The sequence below is a fragment of the Lytechinus variegatus genome, chromosome 6 (genome assembly GCF_018143015.1).
Source record: "Lytechinus variegatus isolate NC3 chromosome 6, Lvar_3.0, whole genome shotgun sequence".
Lineage (NCBI taxonomy): Eukaryota > Metazoa > Echinodermata > Echinoidea > Temnopleuroida > Toxopneustidae > Lytechinus > Lytechinus variegatus.
The window spans coordinates 40,671,619-40,699,617 of record NC_054745.1 but is presented as its reverse complement, the minus strand read 5'-3'; the positions used below and the strand labels follow the sequence as shown (position 1 = coordinate 40,699,617).

The following is a 27,999-nucleotide window of genomic DNA, read 5'->3' as shown; positions in this document are numbered from 1 at the left end:
AGTTTCTGTAATCTAAAATCCATTTCATTTTCATTCATTTTGCACAATTTAACACTTATTCCGATAAAACCAAATGGCATGTGAACCTAATGGCTATTGGACCAACTGGTTATAAGACGAAATGGCATTAGACTAAATGAAAGTACATGTAGACCATGTGGATATTGGACAAATTGATGGTAGACCAATTGATAGTAGACGGGTTGGCAATTGGAAGTATTGGCATTACACAATTTGGAAATAATTAATATCTTTCTCTATATTATGATCTACATGTAAATAATTAAGAAAATGTGCCTAGTAGAGAACTATTACTTTTTGTTATTCATAATAAAAATCAGATTTGATGGACCCAGTCAGTAAGAACCTATAGATGTATATATATGTATTTTTTTTCTGAATCCATAGGTGATGAATCACCGGTGTTCTTAGTCCTAGTGACGGGATGCTCTTCCGTAGGTAAGGTCCAGGAATCAGAAATCTTCCGCATCACATCCACCCTCTTCATCTCGTTACGGAATAACTCCAGCGACGACGAGCGCGTCAGCGAAGTCCGCAAGCTCCTCAACTCGGGCACGTTCTACTTCTCGTGGTCGGCATCGACGAAATCGAGGTTTGATCTCAGTCTGTGCGCGCAAAGGCAGAAACAAGATCACGTCACAGACAATCGATTTTTCTGGTAAGTTTGGGGGAGACTTTCATGACGCAAATAGTCAGAGACAGCTGTTACAAGCTATTGAAATCCTTGCATCTGATTGGCTCTGAACAAATTAGTTATTTCACTGCATCGTGGGTTTATGTAAAGAAATCAGACCTAGATCTACCATGATATGGTGACAATTTACCCTTCATTAAAAAAACAACTTTCATGAAATCATTGATTGCTGCAACTTAAGGTATTGAGCTTTATTCTCAAAGAGGAGTTAGGCCCTATAGAGTACCAAAGTGATGACATCCCCAAAAACATTTTGTATTTCAGCATTTTACATGCCATATTCTGGTAGAGCATGATGAAAAACCTCCACTTACAAAACTTCGTGAGAGTCGGTCCATTTGGCTTGAGATATGACCTCATGAATACATACTTAGCCCCATAAAACGTCCGACAAGTCCTTTCATGAAACGCCCTCCAGGAGGTCGGGAATTCAAGTCCCTGTCGCATCAAACCATAAGACAGTAATAGATTAGAGTTGCTGCTACCCTGTTTGACATTCAATGATTTCAGGAATAGAACAACATTGGTTTTGTGCTGCACAGCGGCTGCTGGGCACATGAGCGATTGGGAAAATTCAATTCTCAGAGTATTTCTTTTTCAGGTTTCTATTTCAAACAATGAAATGTTGATTTCATCAATTTCATTTTCCTTTAATTTTTCTCCCAAGGAATCGAGCCTTACATCTTTACCTGCAGCGGTTTGATGTGAACTGCTCCGACTGGTTGCTGAAGACCATGTGTGGAGGGGTGGAGGTGCGGACTGTCTACTGCGGTACCAGGCAAGCTAAGGCATGTATCATCTCGAGGCTGAGCTGCGAGAGGGCTGGTACTCGGTTCAATGTCAGGGGGACCAACGACGACGGCCATGTCGCAAACTTCTGCGAAACAGAGCAGGTGAGAGTGTATCATTTGAGGATGGTAATGATAATAATAATAGGCATTTATATAGCGCCATCTGGAAACAATCTATTCCGAGGTGAATTGTTATTACTCCGGTTTAGCTTGAGCTGCCTTTCAGCGCTCGGTGCATTCAAGGAATTAATCCTGCCGGGTACCCATTCACCTCACCTGGGTTGAGTGCAGCACAGTGTGGATAAATTTCTTGTTGAAGGAAAACATGCCATGGCTAGGATTCGAACCCACGACCCTCTGTTTAAAAGGCGAGAGTCAGAACCACTAGACCATGACGTGCCCACAGGATGGTTAGTCTAGAGGTCACAACGAACAATAATTACACAGGAGTTCTAACTTCTCATGGAAGAATTCTGGACTTTTCGCTTTTGCTATGCGGAAACTGTCTACAATTCACAGATTTCTTTGAAAACGCAAGTGAAATCACAATGGAGAGCTGAAAGGCTTTTGTTGAGAAAGTTGATGGTCTGCGGCAGCATCTGAATCTCTTGACTCTGGACAATGACATATTTGCAATTGTTCGTCCAGTGCAAATCTTCCGATGCTGTCCCAGTCCAACAACTTTTGACAAAAGCCTCTCAGCTTTCCGTTGTGATTTGACTTGCATTTTTAAAGGAATCAATGCGCTCTAGAGAGTTTCCCGTTTCAGGGAACAGGACGGTGCAAAGTCCTTTATGCAGGAAATGGGGCTACAACATAGCTGAGCTAGTTTACTCATGACCGGTATGCGCTGCATGCCTCGGGGAGTTTCGGCGAGCTGCGCTGTGACGGTATGCACTAATCAAGTGCGCTTGCACTTGCAGAAACTGCCATCTTTTGATAATTGAGAGTTTTTTATCGCTTTATTCATACAGGATAATAATTTTAAATTGAGAAGAAGCGTAACAAGGTGAGTCAATTAAGATCGGATGTAACTAACGTTAGCTGGCCAGCGCTTTGGAATTTGACTTGAGTGAAAAAAGCAGCAGCAGCGCAGCGGACCTCTCAATAACCGGAGTCGGTTAGAAGCTGCGCACAGACTACCCCATAGGAGCTGGAGCGCATTAGCTCAGGCGCAAGGTCTAGACCGTCTGTTTTTAGCCAGGACGATCTAACGTTTTTTTGGTCCAGATTGGTTACTCAACAGATATCACTTAAAGAAGGGATATAAAACAAATATATCAGGCATTTTTTTTCGAAAGCATAGTGGGAATTATCAATCCTCGGTTGGACTGGGAATATTACTATTTTTCCCGATAGAAGGTATTAATGCCTCGTGAATGTGAAATATTATTTCTCATTGTTCTGTACAGGTGATATTCCTTGATAATAAAGTCACATCATTCATTCAGACGAGAGGGTCGGTACCTTTGTTCTGGGAGCAGCCGGGTATACAGGTTGGAGTTCACAGGGTCAAGATGTCACGAGGCTTTGAGGCATCAGCCCCGGCTTTTGACCGGTGAGTAGTGATATTATCAATTTCATATTCTTCGTGGCACGCCAAGCAAATTTGGTGGCCCTAAAACAATAGAAAATATGACAATTTATAAAGACTTTGATAGTATGACCGGGCCACGAAATGTGGGCTTTTACAAAATTTCTGTGGCCGACTCTCATTTTTGGTTGCCCTAGGCCACTGCTAATGTCGAGCCCTGCCTATAGACCAGTTCGTAGTTACTTCATGGACAAGTTTGGTCAAATTACCTTCCATTATGATAGGCAGATTTGAAAGCAAGATATTACATAAGCTTGCCTTACATAGCAGGATGAAGAAATTGAATAGACCAGGGGCGGTATTCCGAACATTGTCTTTTCTCCATATTTTATCTTATCTCAGAGATATGACAAAATCGGTATTCTGGTGGATGTCATAACTTTTGTCACGAAAATTGTCATAAATTTTGTCTCTTTCCTTTAGCGCGCAGCAAAAATACGCTGCTTAAAATGCGCGTAATCCTTTTATACAAGCAAAAGATATGACAAAAGTTATGACAGGGGGTAGCAGTCATAAATTTTGTCATATCTTTTAGTACCAAATATCCCGATACCCTGCCGACTGAATGTCAAGCAAATAATTATATTATTTAGATTAGATTGTGGTATAAGTTTTACTCATTTTCCATGACAATTTTCAAAATTATTTTTTCATTCTACAATTAGTTAGGCCCCATATATTTATTCCTCCTCTTTTTCTCTGTTTTCCTTACTTTTCTACTTCTCTAAAATTCTTCACAGCTCCCTGTCTCTCTTTGTAATTAAGCGCATCAATATACGCGTAATTGCGCGATGCCAGCAACTGTTTTGGGGATACGCCCTACCTGCCACGGGGATTTCCTATTGGCTAGAAGGGCCCCAACTGGGAACTAACGATGATTAGATTGGTTTGCTTCCGAAAAGATGGGTGGGAACTTTGAGAGATATGACAGGGAAAAGACAATGTTCAGAATACCGATTTGTGACAATCATAGCAGTGTCACATCTCGGAGAGAAATGACAAGTTATGACGAAAGTTATGACAGAGTTCCAGAATACCACCCCAGGTGACTAGTATAGTACACCATGGAACTCTTTATGAAGGTATTTGTTGCATTTCTACTTTGAATGCATATCATAGCATGTTCCACAATGTACTTGGCAAACCGTGAAGTACCAGTCGTTCGTGGACGCATTGTTGTTTTTTGTGGATGTAAATGAAAACCACAATTCAAAAGAATATACAAATAATCAAGACATCAAAGTTGGTGCTTATCTCATTAGATTTTAAGCCACCATGTCACTTTAGTACAAATTACCTTCCTCGATCGTGCAAAGAATCTTTTGATCATGCAAAGAAAGGAACTACGAACTGGCTAATTTGATAATAATAATCGCCAATTTTTATAAAGCGCTTTTCCCAGAATGACCCAAAGTGCGTTACAGCATATTATTACCCCGGTCATTGGATTAATTTCAATCAAGCACGAAAAAAAGCACAATTCCCACTCCCCGGGGAGCATTCCTTGCATTCATCGCAGCCACATTATGGCGCTGGCAAAAATATCTTTCGCATCCTACCTTTACATAAGTTTGTACATTGATTTGTTTATTTCTCTAGTCATCTAACCATGTTGAAGGCTCACTACGGGGATCAAGTCATTGTCAACCTACTAGGACACAAAGAAGGGGAGGACATGCTGAGTAAATCATTCCAGGTAAAAAAAATATAAATATATTCCATGACAGTTAAGTCTAGGGGGTGTTTCACAAAGATGTCACAAATGACTTAGAGTCGCAATTAAAGATAAATTCCAGTTTTGGTAACGATCTCAAAATGACTTTTCACAGAATCTAATTTAATGACCACCCAAGTGTCTGTTTGTATGAATGAAAAATATTTGGCAAAGGATTCTGGGAGAAATTGTGTAATTGCTGAGAAATAAGCAAAATAAGCGCGGATTCGGTCACTTCTGTCGGGTCTTTATTCCAGCAATAATAATACACTGTCCCACGTGTGCCTATCTGTGTTGATCTTCAGTGTGAAGTTTTTCAGTGTAGATTTCAAGATTTCACAAAGTTTAGTTTATGTAACTGTACCAGATCTAGATCCTCGATGACATTCTGACAATTAAGCCTGGTTTTACGGACTTTCTCATGAAATCAGTGTTTACTGCAACTACTGGCCTTTCTCTTTAAGTTCAACTCTAAGTCATACTGAACTTGAATCTTTGTGAACCCCCCCCAGTTTCATTCACGTATATATACGTAACTTGTTATAAACTACTGTAGTTTGTTAGCCCTATATATCCCACAGACCTTCATTTTTGAGGAGCGTGATCGCGCCGGCGCTCCTACTGCGCTCTTAAAAAAAAATAAGGAGTGCAACAAATTGCGCTCCTAAAAAAAAAATGAAAAAAAATTGCTAAAATTTCACATCTGTACTTCCATGAAATGGCCTTCTTTTTTCCATAATTCCTTGAAATTACTTTGATTTAGTTGAAAACTATCAGAAATATGAAGAATACGCACTTCTTTCCCGACTCTGATTTTAATTTCAACTCTGTCAATATTGCAGTCCCATGTAGTCCCATATGTAGATTTTCATGGCAACACCATGGAAGTCTACATGTGGTATTACAATATTTACCGAGGTAAGTTCAAATCAGAGTCGGGAAAGAGGTGAATATTCTTCATTTTTCTGATAGTTCTTAACTAAATCAAAGTAATTTCAAGGAATTATGGAAAAAAGAAGGCCATTTCATGGATTTAAAGATGTAAAATGTGAAATTTTAGCAATTTTTTTTTCAATTTATTTTTTTTTTTTTTAGCAGGAGCGCTTACGACATCTTGTAAATGTATTGACGTGACCCAGGCCTAGTTTCACCACAGATTAATTAATAGCTAAGACAGTTATTGCATATATACAATGTTAAGAAAATGTACATTTTATCATACATGTACATGTATTGTAATGAATTGATTTGAGCTCCTCACGGAGAGCGATTCTGAGGAGCTCAATTGAGCTCCTCAAAAAAATAAGGAGAGCGATTTATTGAGCTCCACGAAATTATAAACGTGAAGGACTGATCCTATGCTATTTTGAATTTGTGTAACCAGGGGGAGGGTGTTTTTAAGCCCCTCCCCCCACCAGGGGCCTGTCACACATGTTAGCGATTGATTGTGCATTGCAGTCAATGAAATGTCCTTAATTTTTGGTTAAAAGCTTTTTTTTTTGCTTGTCAACCCTATGGTCAAATGTGCCCCCCTTTTGGAAAACTTGGATCCGTCCCTGCTTTTACTACTTCTTATTCTTTTACTATGACTACTACTGCTACTACCTCTTATTCTTTTACTATTACCACTACTACTACTACCACTACTACTACTACTACTACTACTACTACTACTACTACTACTACTACTACTACTACTACTACTACTACTACTACTACTACTACTACTACATCTACTACTACTACTACTACTACTACTACTACTACTACTACTACTACTACTACTACTACTTCCTCTACTACTCCTACTACTACTACTAAAAATAACAATAATAATGGTATTTTGTTCAAAGACTGTTCGCAGCAAGAGCTGAATTGTGCAGAACTTTTACATAAAAAACAACATAAAACATAACAATATCAAAATAGAATTATGAAAGAATCATTATTCTTAGTCGTCTATGAAAGAAGAGAAATTTCAGCAACACAAATTGCTCTCTGCGCTAGAGAAACAGCGCCCTCATTTTTTTTCATCTTTTACTACTACTACTACTACTACTACTACTTCTACTACTACTACTACTACTACTACTACTACTGCTACTACTACTACTACTATTACTGCTACTACTACTACTACTACTAATACTACTACTACTACTTGTACTTCTACTTCTATTTCTACTTCTACTTGTACTTCTACTCCTATTAATGCTGCTGCTACAACTACTTCTCCTCCTTCTCCGTCTCCTCCTCCTCTTCCTCCACCTTCTCCTCCTTCCCCTTCTCCTTTTTCTCCTCCTCCTCCTCCTCTCTCTCTTCTACTGTATATATTACCTATCTGGTATTCTTCTATTTTCTCCATAGAATCATCTAAAAGCCTCATCCCATGTTCAAGATACACCCCACATACTGTTTGACTACCATCAGATGTGTAAAGGGAAAACCGATAACCTCCACCTCCTCAAGAAAAAGGTGGCCGCGGACGTTGACCGCTTCGGTTTCTTTTACAGCGAGGGGGAGGAAGTCGTACGGTAAGTCTTGCATTCCTCCTCATCATTAAAGGGGAAGTTCACCTAAAGAAAACTTTGTTGTAAAAATAGCAGAAAAAATAGTAAAAAATATTGGTGAAGGTTTGAGGAAAATCCGTTAAAGAGTGAGAAAGTTATTAGAGTTCAAAATTTTGGATTTGTGACGTCATAAACGAGCAGCTGCCCCATGTGTTATGTAATATAAAATGTATGAATTTCAAATTTTGTATGGTTCCTTATGACTTAATTTTGTTTTCTTTTCATGAACGGGTGTGAAATGATTTGTCTATTGATATACAAAAGTTACAGTGAAAACCATTTTCAATTTTCTGAGAAAATGACATTTCATAGATATTTTACCATTCGCTATGTAGGAATGCTGCTCGCATGTGACGTCACAAATCAAATAATTGAAATTCTAATAACTTTTTAATTATTTGATGAATTTTTCTCAAACCTTCGGTAATATTTTTAATTATTTTTTCTGCTATTTTTACAATAAACTTTTTGTCAGGGTGAACTTCCCCTTTAAAGGGGGAATCCAGCCCATATAAAAATTAATTTTTAGAGGAAAAAGAAAAATCAGACAAAAGGATAGGTGAAAGTTTGAACCATATCGGACACAGAATAAGAAAGTTATAAATATTTGAAAGTTGTACATATTGGTAATCACTATACCCATGGAGACTTCAAATTGGCCACATATGTGATGTCATAATGATGTAAGGCAAGGACTACTCTTCCATGTGCTGCAATGTATAAAGTGGCCCTTTTTCCAAAAGTTTTTCGTCAAGTTATATTTTTATATCATCAGGACATTAAACAATACACTATTTGGGTAATATATACATGTAAATTACTGCCCCAGGGGAATGCATACTTAGGAAAAAAAAAACACAAATCCCTGATAATTTAAGTACATGGCCTATGGAGAAAGTCGTCCTTGCCCTTTGTCATAATTCACCTACCCAGTTGCCAATTTGAAATCTACATTATAGTCTTAGGGATCTCAATTTTAAAGCAGTCAGCTTTCGTATTGCTTGACCGATTTCTATCAAACTTTCACCATTCTGTTTTGTTTTTTTTTTTCTTTCCAACACAACATTTTTATGACCCAAGGCTGGATTTCCCTTCAACTGCTTTCATACACGGGGAAAATAATCATTGTATTTGATAGAGAAAATGAGTTGCCGGACAGACAAATATCTTGCAAATCCATCTGCTTTGTTGGTTTTTTTTTCTTCAAGTTTTGACAATAATCACAATCTCATTGAGTTGTATAAATGAAATGATGCATGTTTTTATTCGTCCATTATGCCTCCTATCCACTCTCGTTGATGCTGTGTTCAACTCATTGCACTCAGCCTAACAGCTTCATGCAATGGATTGAACAGGGCCTCAACTCAAGTGAGGATAGATGGCCTAATGAACTCATGTGCATGTGTCATTGGTATACTATACATGGTGGCTCAGTGGTAGAGCGTCCGCCTCATGAACGGGAGGTCGTGGGATCAATCCTCGGCCGAGTCATACCAAAGACTTATAAGAATGGGACCTTCTGCCTTCTTGCTAGGCGCTCAGCATTTGGATTGGAGAAGGGTAATAATAACATATAATGTCATGCAGGGCCCGCTGGTAGAGCAGTTTCCTAACTGAAGTGGCTACCCTGGGTAAATAAAACGTTATTATTGTTATTATTATTATTATTATTTTCTTGACCTTTGCTCCAGACATCAGACAGGGACGATCAGGACAAACTGCCTCGATTGCTTAGACAGGACGAATGCTGTACAGACCTTCTTCGGACAAGATGTAAGTTCAGAAGTCACTTGTTTGTTATGTCGATAGAGACATAGTATCTATTATATCCTACATAAATCAAATCCTGTATGCTAATTGGTTTAAATAGCATCAAGTGACCAAACATATTCTCACTATTTTGCGATAATGTCGAAAATGAAACGCCCAATGAAGAAAATGTGCTATTCTGTGACGTCAATGATGGAATAATAAAAAAAAAATGTTGAGATATCTTAAAGTTTTGAGGTCCAAGCTAAAGGAGGCCCTTTAGAATTTTAGATGCTAGGCATGTAATGTACTTCTGAATGGGAAATGGTGGAGGCATGGATTTAGAATGCTTGGAGTTGAGAATGATAATAAAATGCAACATTTATTTTGTGCATAAAGCAATGTTTGTAAGTGCTCCAGCATTCAAGGAATTCCTTCCTACTGGGTATCCATCTAGCCTACTACACCTTGATGGAGAGTGGCAAATGTAGATAGATGCCTTGCTAAAGAACGCAAGTAATGCATTGAGATTTGAACCCCAGACCTTGCAGTTAATCTACTGAGCCACAACACCTCTGCTAGAATCCATAGTTATTCTTTTGTTAACCTTTTCTTTTCATTTGATTTATCGATTGATTGATTTAATTTTTGATACAGATGCTGGCTAAGCAGTTGGAAGCTCTTGGTGTTACCAGCAAACCTCAGATCATGTCACGATTCTTAGAAACATACAGGACCATATGGGGTTTGAGTGGTGACCATATTAGCAGGATATACGCCGGTACAGGCGCGTTAGAAGGCAAGACAACGGTAAGTCAAGAAAAGATGTTACACCAGTCTTCGGGGCTGTTGCAAGAAATCATTTGCAATCAATCGCAAATTTTCTGTTGCAATTTCAATATCAATTACATCCATTTAAGCTGTATCAAATGAAATTACACTCCTTGTTTCATTCCACACGTTGCTCTGATGATGCTCTGCTGTAAGTCATCCTGGGGAGCGTTTCATGAAAGGACTTGTCGGACATTTTATCCGACAAGACCCATTTTATCCGACAGTTACCATAGGAACAGTGCCTCTCAGCCAATCAAATTCATGGAAAGATGTCAGATCCTGACATCTTGGAGGATGAAAATATTGATGAAACGCTCCCCAGATCTGCAGGAAGAGTGCTGTACACTTTTGACCTCGGGTACCCCCAGACGAAGACAGGCAGACACTTCGCAGGACCATGGCAGCAATGCTCCATCGAGCTCAGAAGTGCATCGAGAGAAATGGACAGCATGTGGAAGATTGAAGGCGGAAAGCTTTGTCCAGCTTGTGGCCAAAAAGACAATGACAAAAAACTTTTCAGTGAAGATAATTTATAGATTTACTGACTCCCTTGTTTATTTTTCTTGATTAATGAACATACGCAATAGCTGTACTCTCATTGTTTGTGTGAATATTTTTGTCTGTTTCAGCAAATAATCACCTTACTTGGCGCAAATGTGTTTCGACACTTTTCAAACAATGGCTGTTGTGCACTCAACCATAACAACAACATTGAAACAAACTTTACCAAGTGACAGAGGAATATTTGCTCTATCCATACATGGTAGAAATCCTCTATGAATCCCACATTCTTTAGAAAAATACTTAAATAAAGAAGTTTAACATTTTTTCTAACTCGCACTGTAGAGTCACTATTGTCCCCAGCCAATTGGGCCCATGAAATGCTTTGTAGGGTCTGATGCTGGATGCGCACCTGCTCTAGGTATTGGGGTAACCAGATTTTACAGTTTTAATGGTGGCGGGTATGTAATCCATTTATAGACCAAGAGAGTTACAGATTTTAGGTTTAGGATATTGAATTAGCAATAGCTTTTAACTAGATCCTTTTCCTTGAGTTAATATTAATCTCTTATGTTCCTTTACAGGCTGGTAAGCTCCGGGATGGTGCAAGATCGGTGACGCGGACCATACAGAACAACTTCTTTGATGGCACAAAGCAAGAATCTATCGATGTTCTTTTACTTGGAAGCTCATTAGTAGGGACCCTGGCGGACAAGGCTAGCTCACTCTTACCGAGCAGTCATTTACATGGTGAGGCACATTTGTTAGACTTGAGTCAGGTTGTTTTTGTAAGCTGTACTGTTGTAATGAACATATATTTTGTGAAGCTACTTGACAAGGGTCCTGGAAGAGAAGACCTGCTCACTCTTACCGAGCAGTCATTTACATGGTGAGGCACATTTATTAGACTTGTGTCAGGTTGTTTTTGTAAGCTGTACTGTTGTAATGAAAAGATATTCTGTGAAGCTACTTGACAGGAGTCCTGGAAGACAAGGCCAGATCACTCTTACCGACCAGTCATTCACATGGTGAGGCAAATTTGTTAGACTTGTGTCAGATTGTTTTTGTAATAAATGCTGCTGCAATGAAAATATATTCTGTTTAGTTGATTATTTTAGTTGCCAAGAAGCTCGGTTGACAAGGCTAGCTCACTTCTAACAAGTTGTTATGTGGTAAGATACATGTCTGTATAGACTTGTGTCTTTATGTTCTCATTAAGAATGATTTTCTCAAGTAGCATAGGCAAATTGTGAAAAGCCTAGCTATTCCTAATTATTTGATGCTTTTCATGATAGAGAACAAATTAATAATCATACCAAATTAATTTTAAAATCAATACTTATATGATCTGAAGAGCGATGTTTGAATCCTAGCTGTGGTATAATTTCCTCCAAGTAAATGATGAGTTCAATGGATACCTGGCAGGAATTTATTCCTTGAAATGTTTGTGCGCTGGATGAGGCCGCCATGCCAAATCTGATGTAATAATACCAAGTCCTATCACACGAACGTTATAAGTGCTATATACAAGTCTTAAGTACTATCATTATTGCTGTTATCATTATTATATCGTAAAGTGATATGCACTATAAAGAAATGGCTATCTTTTTTAATCTGGTTAGGTATTAAAAGCCATTTCCTCTCTCCCTATTTCAGCTTCACCGCACATTCTGCAAGGTGTGTGCGAGAGGGAGGGGGACTTCACATCGAGCTCGCGTTTCAGGATATGCGTCGGGACGTGGAACGTGAACGGAGGCAAGAACTCTCACAGCATCGCGTTCAAGAACGAATCTCTTGCCAACTGGCTTCTTGACAACCCACAGGTCGTAGAGGAAACCAATCAAGGTGAAAAAACTTGGTGACATGGGCTATATTCTGGAGTTGGGTTTGATTTAAACTCTGGTTTAAAGTTGTGGCTTAAGTATGGGAAGCCAAAGGTATCAATTTTTTTTAAGTTGTATGTTTCTTATTTTTACTGTGCTCTTTCCTGATTCATTGATGGTGAAGACAATCATCTATTTATACTTCCTACACGATTATGAATGATTTAAGAGCCAAAGAAGCTGAAATGTGATATCTCCATACTTGCCAACTGTCCCGTTTTTATCGGAATTGTCCCGTTTTTAAAATTTTGTAGAGCAGAAAAATCGGAATGTTCCGATTTTTGAGCCTAGACAAAAAAAAATCAATAAAGAAAAAAAGAGAAAAAAGTGTTTGCGCGTGTTCAATATTACGAAGTGTACAGTATTGTCTATGACTTCCGGGTTTGAGCTATCGATACACGTAATGTTCAGACCCACCAACGACACTGACCGATGGTACATGTACGGTCATGTGTACGGTATGTCAAGTTTCGATCGCTCTCCCAAGTCGATTTTCCGCTGTGTGACCGGTGTACACATGCGACTGACTAGACTGCGAAAACGTGGTTTGTTTGCATGCGATGCGGAGTGCCCATGTACTTGTGCACAACGCATGTATGCACAGCACCGATCTCTATATGTGGGACATGTATTAACGCTTGCTGAGCTGTTCACGGGGTATGCGACGATCGTGGATTTAACGGGATTATTTCGCAAAACTAGAGAGGATTTGATCAAAATGAGTGGAAAACGGTTGCAGAAATTTAAAGGGGAGTACAAACAACGATTTCATGTCATAAAGCCAAGCACGAAAGGCGTTGAATTTGCATTTTGCATGTGTTGCCGGCAGGACATAAATTTGAAATCTCGACTCAAGTGGAGGAGCTAATGATATAAGAAGGCACGCTGAGAAGAAAAAACACATCGACAATGAAAAGGCGGATCTCGATGCGACTCGCATGTCCAAAATATCTTCCTTTATGCCCAAAGAGGATACCTCTGTCATTGGAGCTGAGGTAAGATTTACTGATTTTTTGGTGGAAGTTCGTGGAACATAACAATAACATTGATGTTTCTGACCATGGCATGCTGGTGATTTGTTCAGAATCAGACAAGTTTTTCCCGACTCAAAAATTGCTAAGGGTTACAGTGCTGCTCGGACAAAAACAAGTAACATCCTTTGTACCCTAGCAGACAGCTATGCGAAAGCTTTGGTCAGTAAAGTCAAGCATCAGCCTTACAGACTACAGATGGCAGTACCGATCAAGGAGCCGTGAAACTGTACCCAATACTCCTGAAAACTTATGACGATAATATTGGTCAGGTAGCATGTAAACTTTTGTCACTGCAACAGTGCTCTGACAGATCAACAGGGGAGAATATTTTCAAGATCATGGATACTGAACTACAGAACTGGTGCATGTGTGTAGAGTGTCTATTAATATATATATTATGTGATTCTGGTATCATTTTAAGCATCTAATGGCCCTCCATAGTGCTATTTTTCTTTTAGCCTCAAGGGGGCAATGCCCCCTTGAGGCCCCAATTGGGGCGCTGCCCCTGAACCAAGTCGGGAGCCTAAGCTAAGCGGCCCCCTGAACCCCCGGCCGGCCGGGGGTCCAGGGGGCCGCCCGGCCAAATTTGTCCCTCTTTTTAGATTTCAAATGTTGGCAAGTATGTATCTCTACCATTAGTTATTTATGTAACAATTGGCTATCCATACTTACACCACAACTTTAAACCCGAGTTTAAGTTTAACCTGGCTTCAGAATACGGGCCAAGGGCTGTATGCTGAAATCGGGCTTAACTTAATCTCTGGTTTCAAGTTGTGGTTAGCCAATAGTGACATAAATCTGCCGTAGAGTAAAATTCTAATATATCAGCTCACTTTTCTCTCAAATCATTCTTAACTGTTTCGGAAGGATATGTAAGATAGCTTTCTTCACCATTCACAAGTTAGGAAATTCTCTTTCTTCCATGAAATGCGAATTGTCTTACCATCACACTCATACCTATTTGCTATTTGTTTTGGACAATGCCTTGAAAGTTAGCGACAATATGAAGAAATATGGAGTTTTTCCCCTCGTTAATCTATGAAAAAGGAGGCAAAAATGTTGAAAGCGAAAAGCAAAATCTTACAAGCATGCATGGTATCTAGGGCAGTATTGTGCATTTATCCAGCAGGCTATATGCTTATTGCACCTTGATTTGTTTACTGAGCGCGATGAATTGAATCGTAATTTGATGTCACCTCCTAAAGCCGTGCAATGGTGCGGAACGTGGTACGTTCAGCTTCACACTTGCCTCGGTACAAGAAGCTAAGTAGGCGTTGTACAATTCTGAATATTACATGAGCCTGCACGTTGAAAGAGTCTATTCAACGACGCGAATCAGAGTTGAATAGGCTGCTTCAACTTGCACCAAATGCAACAATCGAATGGTTGCACGTATGACAAAACATTGAATATTTGTTTTATACAACCCTTGATTTGTAGGCGTAGTCCAACGTAGACCAAACAAACAAAATAGAGGAAAAGGAGAAATGGGACAAGAAACTACATAGATCTGGCCCTTTCGTAGCCTTTTGATAAATTTTATACCTGTGTGTGGTGTATGCAGTGTAGCTGGTACACGCATGCAGGTAGGCGCAAACCATGGTACAGATGTTCAGTTTGTGATTTATTGCACTGCAGACTGCCTTGCTTTTGCTTTCAATAATTTTGTATTTTCATTGAGTAACATAAGATAAATTGAGTATTGCTTGTATTTTCGCTAACCTCTGAGGAGTTGTACAACACGAATGTCATTTGGTGAAAGAAAGAAATCTTTCTTTCACCTTATGCAAAATCTTGTACCATCTCACTCATGCCTGTTCACTATTTGTATATTGATATTGATTGCTTTTGTGTGTTATGATGACGATGTTCCTCGGTGGGTGTGTGTGTCTGTGTGTGAATGAGCATATTTCGCCCCCCCCCTCTACATCTGATGTGTACATAATTTATATTGATTTTTGTATTCTTTGGAGGCTTCTTATTTTCAAGTGTAAATTTTTTGTTGTCCTCCTTTTCTTGCAATGATATTTCTTTATACGAATGTACAGTTTGATGATGTTTTTATTATTATCAAGAAGAAAATGAATTTGAATTGAATTGAATTGAAATTCAATTGAATTGAAATTGAATTGAATTGAAATTGAATTGAATTGAATTGAAATTGAATTGAATTGAATTGAAAGTGGACATATAACTGCTCTTTGGAGCCAAACTCTTCATACAAATACTTTATGTTTTATCTTTTAGGTTGTTCAGAGATGGGCGTTGACTTCTCTGTTCCGAATGACATCTATGCTATTGGCTTTGAAGAAATGGTTGATCTGAATGCTGGCAATATCATTAGTGCAAGGTGAGTCTTGCGAATTAAGCCCCCGTTCCACTATAACGATGTTGCTACGATTTGACAAACCTTCAGATTGGGTGGAAAATAAACAATTTTACCGGGAGTCAGCGATAAATAATTTGTAGTAATATAAGTTTTCCAAAGAAACGGGGGATTCATTATGTTTTCGTAACGCTGTTAGTACACCAGGAAAGACCTGATTACGCTCATCCCACGACGGATGAAGGTCAGGGTGGGGGTAGCCTGTAGGCAAGGCTCTGTGTCTGTTATAATGTTCATATCAAATGCCTACCATCTGGAAAAAAAGACTAATAAATAAAAATAATAATAGATGGGATTTGTTTTGCTCCTAATCCACTCTGCAGAGTGCCCAAGGCACAGTGATAGAAAGAGAGAAAAGTACAAATAAAATTAAGGAACAATTAAGAGTAGGAAACCTTGAATAGACACGTTGTAAGGTAATATTTAAATGTGTCAATGGAAGTGCGTTCACAGATAACCAATGGAAGGTTATTCCAGAGAACAGGCCAGTGTGACCAAAAGCCTGTGCCCCCCCCCCCTTGTCTTAACAGATAAGGAACAACTAGGGAACCAGAGTTGGATGAACGAAGGGATCTGACAGGTGTGTATTTGTTAATTAAATTAGTATTGTATTGTGGAGCAGAATGGTTAATCGCATGGAATACAAGGAGAAGGGTTTTGATCGCGAGAAGCGGGGTGAATGTGAGCAACGCAAGCCTAGTTCCTGGGCCTTTATGAACCTGACTTGGAGTTCTTATGTTAACTATTGTTTCCCTGAGTCTCGAATACAAAAGGCCCCACGAACGAAGTTGTTCAATCTCGCGTTCACCCAGCATTTGCCCACTCTCTTCGTCCACCGCTAGTCTCGTCTCAGCCACTACTTGACGTGGAATATTGTCAAGTCACATGGTGGCTTGGGTGGGGAGGATAGAGAGCATGAAGGTGTAATTTTAGAATCGTATATTTCTGTTTGCATTTCCCACAGTACAACAAACCAAAGAAAATGGGGAGTGGATCTCCAAAAGACGTTATCAAGAGAACACAAATACGTTTTACTGGTGTGTGAACAGCTCGTCGGAGTGTGTCTCTACATCTTCATTCGACCTCAGCACGCACCGTTCATCAGGTACATTTTATTTGTAGAATATTTTTAATAACTCATATTTACCCAGGGAAGCAACTTCATTCATTTGTTGATTTTCGAGCTGGACTTCCATAACCTGAATTATACTTTTCCATTCTCAAAACTGTTCATTAATCCCAAGTCCCCCCCCCCCCCGCCTTGACATTTGATTGGATACATTTGTAATGCCAGAAGAACTGGCCATTATGTTACATCATTTTCTTTTTTAATCTTGCACATCTTTTTGAGACCAAATTTGGATACCCTTTTGTCTCATTTCAAAGTTATATAAAAGTTTGTAGTCATATTGGATAAAAAAAATTCTCGTCAATCGAGATTTCATTGACATATTCAATTCAAATTTACAAATTCACTTCAAATTGAATGTAATGGCATTGAATTTCTTTCTGCATTCAAATTAAAAACCAGAAAATACAATGCATAGCAAACTACATTTAAAGAAAATACAAACAACTTTACAAAAATAAAATGGAAATTTAGGGGGATCAAATAAAGTTTTGGAAAATACTTTCACAAATGTATGACAACTGTTTGCCATTACTAGTCAAGATATCTCATTGTTTACAACAATACAGGGATGTTGCCGTGGATACGGTCAAGACTGGACTTAAGGGGGCAGCAGGCAATAAAGGGGGTGTGGCAATTCGATTTGTCTTCCATGGAACGTCCATGTGCTTCGTATGTGCTCATCTGGCTGCAGGCCAGTCACATATCAAGGATCGTAACGATGATTATGCTGAGATTAGCTCCAAGATCATGTTTCCTATGGTGAGATTGAGAGTTCCAATAATAAAAAATATCAAGTGAGGGGGCAATTTTATTTGTGTTCTGTGGGCGTCCTTGTACTTGTGCTTAACTTACAACAGTTCTGTCACATATCCAGGGTGGTAACAATGATTATGCTTAGATTTAACTCCAAGATTTTGTTCCTATGGTGAGAATGACAGTTCCAATAATAAAAGAAAACAATGCATTCAGTGAAAAAAATACAATCTTCATTGTAAAAGTTTTCTGATGAAATTATTTAGAGATCTTGGCCCGTATTCTGAACTTGGGTTTAAATCAAACCCTGGTTTAAAGTTGTGGTTTAACTATGGAGAGCCACTGGGGTATACATTCAATTCATTAACTCATGTGACGCCCAGATTGTCTGAGAATGATAACTGAGGTATTTTTATTGCATTATGAAGCAAAAAGAAATGAAAAGGTAAACATTAGAAAAATGCAATATAAACATAATTTTTGAATTTTTGGCTCCCCATAATTTTAGCACAGAGTTAGACCGTGGTCTAAGTTAAACCTGACTACAGAATACGGACCCTTGAGTTCAGCTTTAACCCTTGACTTTCTATTGCCAGGGCCGTACTCTGGAGAGCCATGACTATGTATTCTGGTGTGGGGATTTCAACTATCGGATTGATAAGGACAACGATGAAGTCAAAGATCTAGTAGCCATTCATGACTATGAAGCACTCAAGGAATGCGATCAACTCTTGATTGAGAAACGCAATGGAAATGTGAGTATCTCACTCTTCAAGATGTGTTATGTTACCAGTCTTACAAGATTAAATTATAATAAAAATAATAGGCATTTAGAATGTGTTCAACTCTTGATTGAGAAATGCAATAGAAATGTAAGTATCCCATTCTTCTAGATGTGTTGAATACCAGTCTTACAAAATTCAATTACAATAAAAATAATAGGCATTTAGAATGTGATCAACTCTTGTTTGAGAAATGCGATGTAAATGTAAGTATCCCAGTCTTCAAGATGTGTTATGTTACCAGTCTTACAAAATTTAATTATAATAAAAATTGGTATTTGGAATGTTATTAACTCTTGAATGAAAAACGCAGTTTAAATGTAAGTATCCCATTATTCAAGATGTGTTATGTTACCAGTCTTGCAAAATTTAATTATAAAAAAAATAATAGCTAATTTGAATGCGGTCAACTTTTTGTTGAAAAATGCAATGGAAATTTTAGTATTGAAGTGAGCTAGATAATACCAGTCTCAGGAAATCCCATACCTTTTCAATTTAATTTTGTTCCAAGTAAAGGGTTCAACTCCCAACTAGGCTGGTTGATTGTAGGTGACACGACTTTTGCTCTAGCGATATTTGCTCCGGTGATATTTGCTCGGGCGATATTTGCTCTGGCGATATTTGCTCTGGCGATATTTGCTCTGGTCTTGATATGTCAAGAGAGCATGGGGTTAGACTTAGGATTGCATTCGTTCTTGATCTCAACACCTCTACAACTGGAACTTGCTGCTCTAGTTATGACTTCTAATGCCATGACAAATAGAATTGGGGAAATGGCATGTATCCTATTGGGATGCCTACCTCGAGGGGCTGGTAGGCTGCTGTATAACCGGTACTGCAAACTTCCTCCTTTTCCTTTTTTATTTTATTTATACAGGAGTGGTAGCAGGTCTTGCATGTATGTACTTCTTCCTTTCCCTCTATTCTTTCACTATTTGAAACAAAAAATGTGGGTGGGGTTGGGGTAGTGGACAATCAACCATAAATTTGATTATATTTTTACAATTACTGATGCTGAGTTACAACAAAACCGCTGTGTTTTACGCTCATACAGACATTCCAAGGATTTTCGGAAGGAACGATACGCTTTGCACCGACCTACAAATACGACCTGTTTTCTGATGATTACGATACAAGTGAGAAGATGAGAACACCAGCCTGGACTGACCGCATTCTATGGAGAAGACACAAGCCATTCTACTTCAAACATAGCACAGATAGTAAGACAATTAAATCTCGAATTGGCATATGTTTATCATCATACTTCTGTCCTGCATCTAGGTGGTTACCAGAGTGTTATGATTTCTGGTAGTCCCTCTGTCCTTTTTACAATAATTTGGGTCCTGTGTTACAAAGAGTTACAATTGATCCAATCGACCTCAGCTACCGGTATATTGAAATGCATCAATGTCATAATTTTTTCTACAGGATATTTGCGCAATGTCCTTTGTAAACAAAGAAAAGCACACTGAGTAAAAATAACAAAAGAAACCAATGAATTATGAATATGCATATATAGTTATGTAGAGAATATTTTGAACAAACATGCATTTTAGATGTCGACGTAGCTGGCTCTCCATAGTTCTGAGGTCAGGTTTAACTTAAGGCATGGTCACACCGCCCGAGCGTTGTTGGAGCGGTCGTGGAGCGGAGAGAAAAATATCATCACCGCTTGCTACCGTTTACCATTTTCGATTTCGATTGTTGTTTTTTGTTTTCAATTTTTTCCCAATTATTGAGAGCGAAATTCGACCCTCTTTCCCTACCGCTCCACGACTGCTCCAACAACGCTCGGGCGGTGTGACCATGCCTTTAGACCAAGGTCTAACTCTGTGTTAAAATTATGGGGAACCAAAAGTTCGAAAATTCTGTTTATATTGTATATATCTTGTGTTTACTATTTTATTTCCTTTTGCTTTCATAATAAAGAAAAGTGACTTCAGTTACATGTATCATTCCCAGACAATCATGAACAATTTTGGTGTCATATGATTTAATATATAAAATGTTTACTGTTAGGATTATGTGCTCCAATTTGCTATCCATAGTTAACCCTATATAGCCCGGGGGGATGGGGGGCTAAAAGGCCCCCCCCCTCGACATTTATCGTGATAATTTCTAAATGCCAAAAAATAATACACTGAAACTTCATGACTTTTTTCTTTCACATCTCCCGCACATTTTGAGACCCTGTTTGCGAAAATCGGGGGTACACTTGCGGAGATATAGCACATATTCGTGACCAATGTCACTGAAAATGGCAATTTCCATCGACTTTTGTGTGTACAATGTATGGGTTTTACAAGAAGTGTTGTCAGATGAATGTTTTTTTTCTGTTTTTCCTCACATAACTTTCTTTTGGACTATCACCAACTATTCTAGATTTAAAAAAAACAAAAAATAGAGATTTCAGAACAAAGAAATACATAATAAATTAAAATCAAAGAATTTGGAAACACGGAAGGAAACAAGAATATTATCCATCTAATAAATTACTTTGAAACATTCAACTTTCTGGCTGCTAATGAATATTCATTTATCTCTAATTTGCATAAGTATTTTCACTTTGATGATATAATGTCAAAATATAAAGTAAATATCACCTTTCTTCAGTACACAACTAGAAAAAAAAATTTATTCCCAGACGTAATCAATATGTGAAATTCAGAATTTGGAGAAGAATTAGCATATGCGCATAATTACTTACTAGTATAATCTTAATAATTATACAATTGCAATGCAGTTGGGTGAGCTGTCTTTTAGATTACATGACTGGCTACTAACATGCTGGATTCCATTGCATTTTCTCAAAAAATGGGGGGAAAACTACAACAAAAATGAAAATTCCTTGAAAAAATTTAAATATTTGCATAATTAATTAGATAAATAAAAAATGATAATAAATATCACAAATTTGACAACGAATACATAATGAGAAACCCACACACCAAATTTGGTCGCAATCGGTCGATAAACAGCCGAGATCTGAGGGGGGTGGGGGCCTAAATAGGCCTAATAGGCCCCCCCCCGGGCTTTGTTGCAATTTCAAAATAGCCCGGGCTATATAGGGTTGAACCACAACTTTAAACCAGGCTTTAAATAAAACCTGAGTTCAGAATATGGGCCTCTGTCTTTTTTCTCATTCTCTTTTTGTATTTTGTTGCTTAGATCCATTTGAAGCTTTTCCTGATAACTGGGATCCAGGTCGCGTATTGCATTACGGTCGAGCTGAACTCAAGACCTCTGATCACAGGTATGGAAACTTTATCTATATTTAAAGTTTAAAACGACCTACCATTAACAAATCATTGGGAAATCGAGGCCTATCAAGGCCTTTCTTGGAACAGAGAAGGGATTCAAGTCTTTCGCTTAGCTGCGTGCCTGGAGGTGTTATGTAATAGACGCCGGCATGTCTGGGAGGTCTTATACAGTATAGGAGAGCAATAGTCAAGAGACTGACCGACCAGGAGTAAACTGCTTGTTTTCACTTTGAAGCATGTAACTTCACAGACGTTATTTATTATGGTAATAGCAATCAAGAGACCTGCTAAGAGTCTAGGAATGGGGATTGTTGGGAAACTAGAACTGGGACAACCCGAAGTAAATAACGAGTTCGGTCAAATGTCCGAACTTGCCTTAGTCTGACGGGCTCTCATGATGGATGGATTATATTTGATTTTATTTATTTCTGCATTCACATCAATATCAGAATTACAAAATACATATATACAATATTTACAAAGGTAAAACATGATTTTAACAAAATAATAACAGTCGCATAGTATAAATATTGTAAATAAATATTAACAAAAAAGGATGTGTTATATATTTTTCAAAACAAGATTATAAATGAATGCAGGAGACCGCCACCGTGAGCGATTAGGCTTGATGATGATGGAGGCCTCATATGCAAGTCAATTGGCCTTTTGCAAATTTCATATTGATTGAATTACCCCATGATTTGTCAGTGGCAGGCTGCTTTAAGAATGCAGCTGCAGCAAATCTGGGCCCCATCTTACAAAGAATCGCGATTAACCAGATCAACCACAATTATGGAAAGCCAGCATTGTCAAATCTAAACTGCATGTTTGTTTTGAAATATATTCTAGATACATGTGTGATGTATATCCATACATAATAATAATAATAATATAGGGTATTTATATTGCGCACATATCCTACTTGTTAAGTGCTCAAGGCGCTCCTACATTACCCGGCTAAGCTAGGCGTTCATAGCGCACACAGCTTTTTAAGGAATTACTTCCTACCGGTACCCATCTACCTCACCTGCGTTGAGTGCTGCACATTGTGGATCAGTTTCTTGCTGAAGGAAATTATGCCTTGGCTGGGATTCATTCATACATTCATTATTTCCTTGACAATTCAGTGTGCTTCTCTTTGTTTACAAAGGACATTTTGCAAACTTCCTGGAGACAAAATTACAATGTGGACGGACTTCCATATAATTGTGGTCGATCGGATCAATTGTAGCTCTTTGTCAAACTTCCGTAACATCTTCTTTCAAAAGATTAACAACAATTGAGTTCCTCTCCATTTGAAAAAAGAAAAGGTCATGAGTTGCTAGAGAGCTTATTACAAAATGGCTTATTATAATCATCAATGATTAGTGGTGGTGACTTTTTATACGCCTGCCCATATAATTTGGCATTCATGATACTAGCATGGAACCCAGGAAGCCTATTGATTTTAAGGTTAGAAAGTCAAAGGTCAAAGTCAGTGACATGCTTTCATCTTACCCTTCCAAAGTCCTTGATTTGCAATAACTTCAGTTTAACTTATTCTAGTCTCATATAATTTTGTGTGTATAATACTAGCATAGATCTCAGCAATTAATTTTGAGGTCAGAAAGTCAAAGGTGAAGTTGCCACCTTCCACTTTTCTTGCTTGACCAATAACTCCATTTTCTGCGTTAAAGGCAGGCGTATTGCATGTATGTGCTCGCTTTAGGGACACTCTTGTGCAAATCTGCAAGAATACTAGTTTTTGGTATGTTTTTCAAAATTTTAAAGGGAACTAGGATTTTAGTAATAACAATAATAATTGGCTTTTATATAGCGCCATATCAATTTACGACTTCAGAATAGTTATTACCCAGTCACTGGATTCATAGCATTTCAAGCAGCCTGTTAGGCGCACACTTACTGCACCAACCACAATGACGGTTGTTTGCTACCAGTACCCAAGTAGCACCTGGGTGAGAGTGGCAGAGTGTGGATTGATGCCTTGCTAAAAGATGCTAAGCCATGATGGGATTTTAACACATGACCCTGTGATTACAAGGTGAGAGTCAGAACCACTACACCACTGATTGAAAGTAGGAAAAAAGAAATGATGAATAGGATTTTTCTCAATTGAGGTTGGCAGCTTTGTTTTCTACTTCTGTGTACAGACCCGTGGTGGCCATCATCGAGGTCGAAGTCCAGTTGGTCGATGAGGACACCCGGGAATCAATCTTCCATGATGTCTTCTGCCAGCAGGGCCCTCCCGACGCCACTGTCATCCTCTCCCTCACTGACCACCATGGCAACCAGGTAGCATTTGCTGAAGATGATATCGATGAGGCGTTGGAGCTGACGGCGTCAGAAGGCGATTCTATACTCGTCAGGTAAGTGTCCTTACTACTTATTGCATGTCAATTTAATGGCAAAATGCACACTTTTTTACTGTGATCATTGGGATGTCATGAATGACTTCCTCTTGAAAATCGCTCTCAAAGTGCAGGGCTTTGCATTTTCTTGTAGTTCTATTCTATTGAATTCCCTTATTCTGCAATAATAATATAAGAACAATACATGTTACACAGCCAAAAGGCTGAAATAGGCATGTTTACAATAAAATGTTCACTAGTCATACATGTACATGGTTAAAAGCAACAATTACAATTTAAACAGGTACATGTAAAGATTTGTGATGTACTTAAACAATAAATAATTTTTATAGGGCAAGTGTAAATAAGAATTAATTAAATATTCAGGGACGCCAGTTTTCAGGCAAAAGCCTGAATTCAGGCTCTGGCAATATATTTTCAGGCCATAGTTTTAGCATTTTTGTGTACAAAATATTGTATTCTAGGTGATTTTCATGGCCTCTGATCAATTCCAACTGGCATCCCTAAATATAATAAAATAGAATGAAAAAATATCTATGCAAATACAATATGAAAATATGAAAAATATTAGACAATTGAAATTGAAAAAGTAATTTGATTTAAATTGAGACTAAACTATGACAGAAATTTGAGTTGATTGCAAGGCTATGAAAGTAAAATTTATTCAGAGTTTAGTAAATCTCAGTTATGACTTGAATCAGTGCTACAGTAAGAAGCTCTGCTATTTTTGCTTTGACCATACCTTCTTTTGTTATAAGGCTTTCCTAGAATTGTGATACTAATCACAAAATAATAATAATAACAACTAGCATTTAGCTTGCTCTCCATAGTTAACTATATCACAGCGTTTACAAACGAGTGTAAAACAAGGGTACATAATAATTACAATGAAAATACATTCAAAAGAAATTAATCGGAAAAGAGGTATGTTTTTAGAAGTTTCTTGAATTGATCTGAAGAGTTTGATGATTTAATGAAAGTGGGTATGTTGTTCCATTCTTTAGAAGCAGTAACACTAAATGTGCGATCACCTGTTTTTGTACGAGTTTTGGGTATGGCAAGCAAATATGGGTCTTTAGATGAACGGAGATTAGGGCGAGTTGGTCTATGGGAAGCAAGGCTATCTTTGATATATTTTGGCATCTGGTTATTAAAGGCTCTGAAGACAAAAAGAAGTAATGTAAAGAAAATTGTCTTCTTTACTGGGAGCCAATGAAGACAATTTAAGTAAAGGGCCAGTATCATGACGTCGGTCCACCCTAAAGATAATACGGGCTGCCCAGTTTTGTAAACTTTGTAGGCGCTTCAAATACACTTGGGGAACGGATATTAATAGGCTGTTAACAGTAATCTAATCTGGACAAAATATGAAAAAATGATATTCCTTTACAGGTTTGTTGGATCTGACATGCTGGTGACCTTCCGCCACGGACTCAGTGCTTTATCCGCTCGGGATAACCTCAACAATCAAAGCGTGAGTCAAAATAATAATAATAATAATTATACTCGCTTATATAGCGCTTAATACTTATGTTGTAAGGAGTCTCTAAGCGCTCTACAGTATGTGCAGCATAATTACCCTGGCTTTAGCAGTGCAGCTGTTACGCTCGCTGCGTTTCAAGGAATGAATTCCTGCCAGGTACCCATTTACCTCACCTGGGTTGAGTGCAGCACATTGTGGATCAGTTTCTTGCTGAAGGAAATTACGCCATGGCTGGGATTCGAACCCACGACCCTCTGTTTCAGAGTCCGGAGACTAATCCACCGGGCCACAACGCTCCACAAAATAGATTAAATGAACATAAAAACAGCCCTGAGTGTGCATGCTACAGCTTTTCAAGTAGCACTCAGTGTGCAAATATAAGAATGAATGCAATTCCATGAAAACACTTGTCTGTATTATTTAAATTTTGTTTTTTCCATTCTCATCAGAAATTGCTGATGCCTTGATAATTTGAGAGCCTTACAACATCTCATCTGAGGTAGAAAAGGGAAAGAAAAAAATATTCTGGAGGACCCCTTATGTTGTATTACACATACTTGCCATGAGTCATAGATTACATAGTAGTGATCAATGTTTTTTCAAAAGCCATAACTTTTTTTAAATCCTTTTTATGCAAATCATATATCACCAAGGTTGGACTTACCCTTTCATCCTTTCTGGAGGGGGGGGGGGGGTGGCCCTTTCTTATTAGAGGGTTCAAGTTTTCTCTTCAGATATTGAGAGGCAATTTTGCTCTTTCACAAACATGGTGTGGAAAATGTGCAAGGCTCCAAAGAAGTCGTTAGATCGTAGCTTGAGGTGCAGTGGTCTGGCACTTTATGATACTTTAAAATTTGTGTGATGGTGTTTTTACGCCATAAACCAGAATGAGAATTTTTAGATATCAGAACAAAGTGAAATGTTACTTTGATATTATTATCGACCTTTGACCTTAGATTGGACATAAGGTGCTCCATGTGAAGCTGAAGATGGAGGGGTGGTTGGAGCTGCTGGAGAAGGAGCTAGCTATGTGTAGTCCGAACACGGAGAGACTTTTCAACCCGGTATCCAGCAGTCTGCTCGGGGAGTCCTTTGACGTGCCGTCTATGAGCTTTGACTTAGAAGGTAATGGGATAAAAATTACGAGGAAGATGGAAATAGAGAAGGGTGTTGATGCTGATGATGATGATGGTGATGGTGATGATGATGGTGGTGATGATGGAAAGAATTTGATGATGATGGTGGTGGTGGTGATGATGGAAAGAATTTGATGATGATGATGATGATGGTGGTGATGATGTTGATGATGGTGATGGTGATGATGATGGTGGTGATGATGGAAAGAATTTGATGATGATGATGATGGTGGTGATGATGTTGATGATGATGGTGATGCTGATGATGATGGTGGTGATGATGGAAAGAATTTGATGATGATGATGATGATGGTGGTGATGATGTTGATGATGATGGTGATGGTGATGATGATGGTGGTGATGATGGAAAGAATTTGATGATGATGATGATGGTGGTGATGATGTTGATGATGATGGTGATGGTGATGATGATGGTGGTGATGATGGAAAGAATTTGATGATGATGATGATGGTGGTGATGATGTTGATGATGATGGTGATGGTGATGATGATGGTGGTGATGATGGAAAGAATTTGATGATGATGATGATGGTGGTGATGATGTTGATGATGATGGTGATGGTGATGATGATGGTGGTGATGATGGAAAGAATTTGATGATGATGATGATGGTGGTGATGATGTTGATGATGATGGTGATGGTGATGATGATGGTGGTGATGATGGAAAGAATTTGATGATGATGATGATGGTGGTGATGATGTTGATGGTGATGATGGTGATGACGATGATGATGATGATGATAATGATTTTTTATATTGGTAATGGTGATGATGATAATGATGATGATGACTTATTATATTGGTAGTGGGATCCAAATGATGAAGAGGAAGATGGAAAAGTTTGAGGAGGAGGATGATGATTGATATGCTGATGTGCAGTCTCATACGGAGAGACTTTTCAATCCTGTATCAGCAGTCTACTAGATGAGCCTTTTTGGTGTGGCATCAGTGAGCTTCAACTTTGATTGATACTGATGGTGGTGAGGATGATGAAAAGAATTTGATGATGATATGATTAGTTCTTTTGGTAGTGGTGGTGATGATGATTTGTTATTTTGGTAGTAGTGGTGACGATGATGATGATGATTTGTAATTTGATAGTGGTGGTGATGATGCTGATGATTTGTTATATTGGTAGTGGTGATGATGATTTGTTATATTGGTAGTGGTGGTGATGATGATTTGTAATTTGATAGTGGTGGTGATGATGATGATGATTTGTTATATTGGTAGTGGTGATGATGATTTGTTATATTGGTAGTGGTGGTGATGATGATTTGTAATTTGATA

General features: G+C 38.4%; 1 protein-coding gene across 3 annotated transcripts in view; it reads left to right on the top strand.

Moving 5' to 3' along the window:
- LOC121417488 (synaptojanin-1-like) overlaps positions 1-27,999 on the top strand; it is a 44,075-nt gene that overhangs the window by 7,430 nt on the left and 8,646 nt on the right. For all 3 annotated transcript variants that reach the window (XM_041611209.1, XM_041611207.1, XM_041611210.1), the window contains exons 3-20: positions 409-679; positions 1,383-1,608; positions 2,919-3,064; positions 4,700-4,796; positions 7,182-7,348; positions 9,076-9,157; positions 9,791-9,943; positions 11,053-11,218; positions 12,125-12,313; positions 15,633-15,735; positions 16,736-16,876; positions 17,470-17,662; positions 18,253-18,411; positions 19,493-19,658; positions 21,607-21,691; positions 23,849-24,064; positions 25,460-25,541; positions 26,507-26,675. In XM_041611209.1, the coding sequence (XP_041467143.1) occupies positions 409-679; positions 1,383-1,608; positions 2,919-3,064; positions 4,700-4,796; positions 7,182-7,348; positions 9,076-9,157; positions 9,791-9,943; positions 11,053-11,218; positions 12,125-12,313; positions 15,633-15,735; positions 16,736-16,876; positions 17,470-17,662; positions 18,253-18,411; positions 19,493-19,658; positions 21,607-21,691; positions 23,849-24,064; positions 25,460-25,541; positions 26,507-26,675 (2,811 nt within the window). The remainder of the gene's footprint in view (positions 1-408; positions 680-1,382; positions 1,609-2,918; positions 3,065-4,699; positions 4,797-7,181; positions 7,349-9,075; positions 9,158-9,790; positions 9,944-11,052; positions 11,219-12,124; positions 12,314-15,632; positions 15,736-16,735; positions 16,877-17,469; positions 17,663-18,252; positions 18,412-19,492; positions 19,659-21,606; positions 21,692-23,848; positions 24,065-25,459; positions 25,542-26,506; positions 26,676-27,999) is intronic.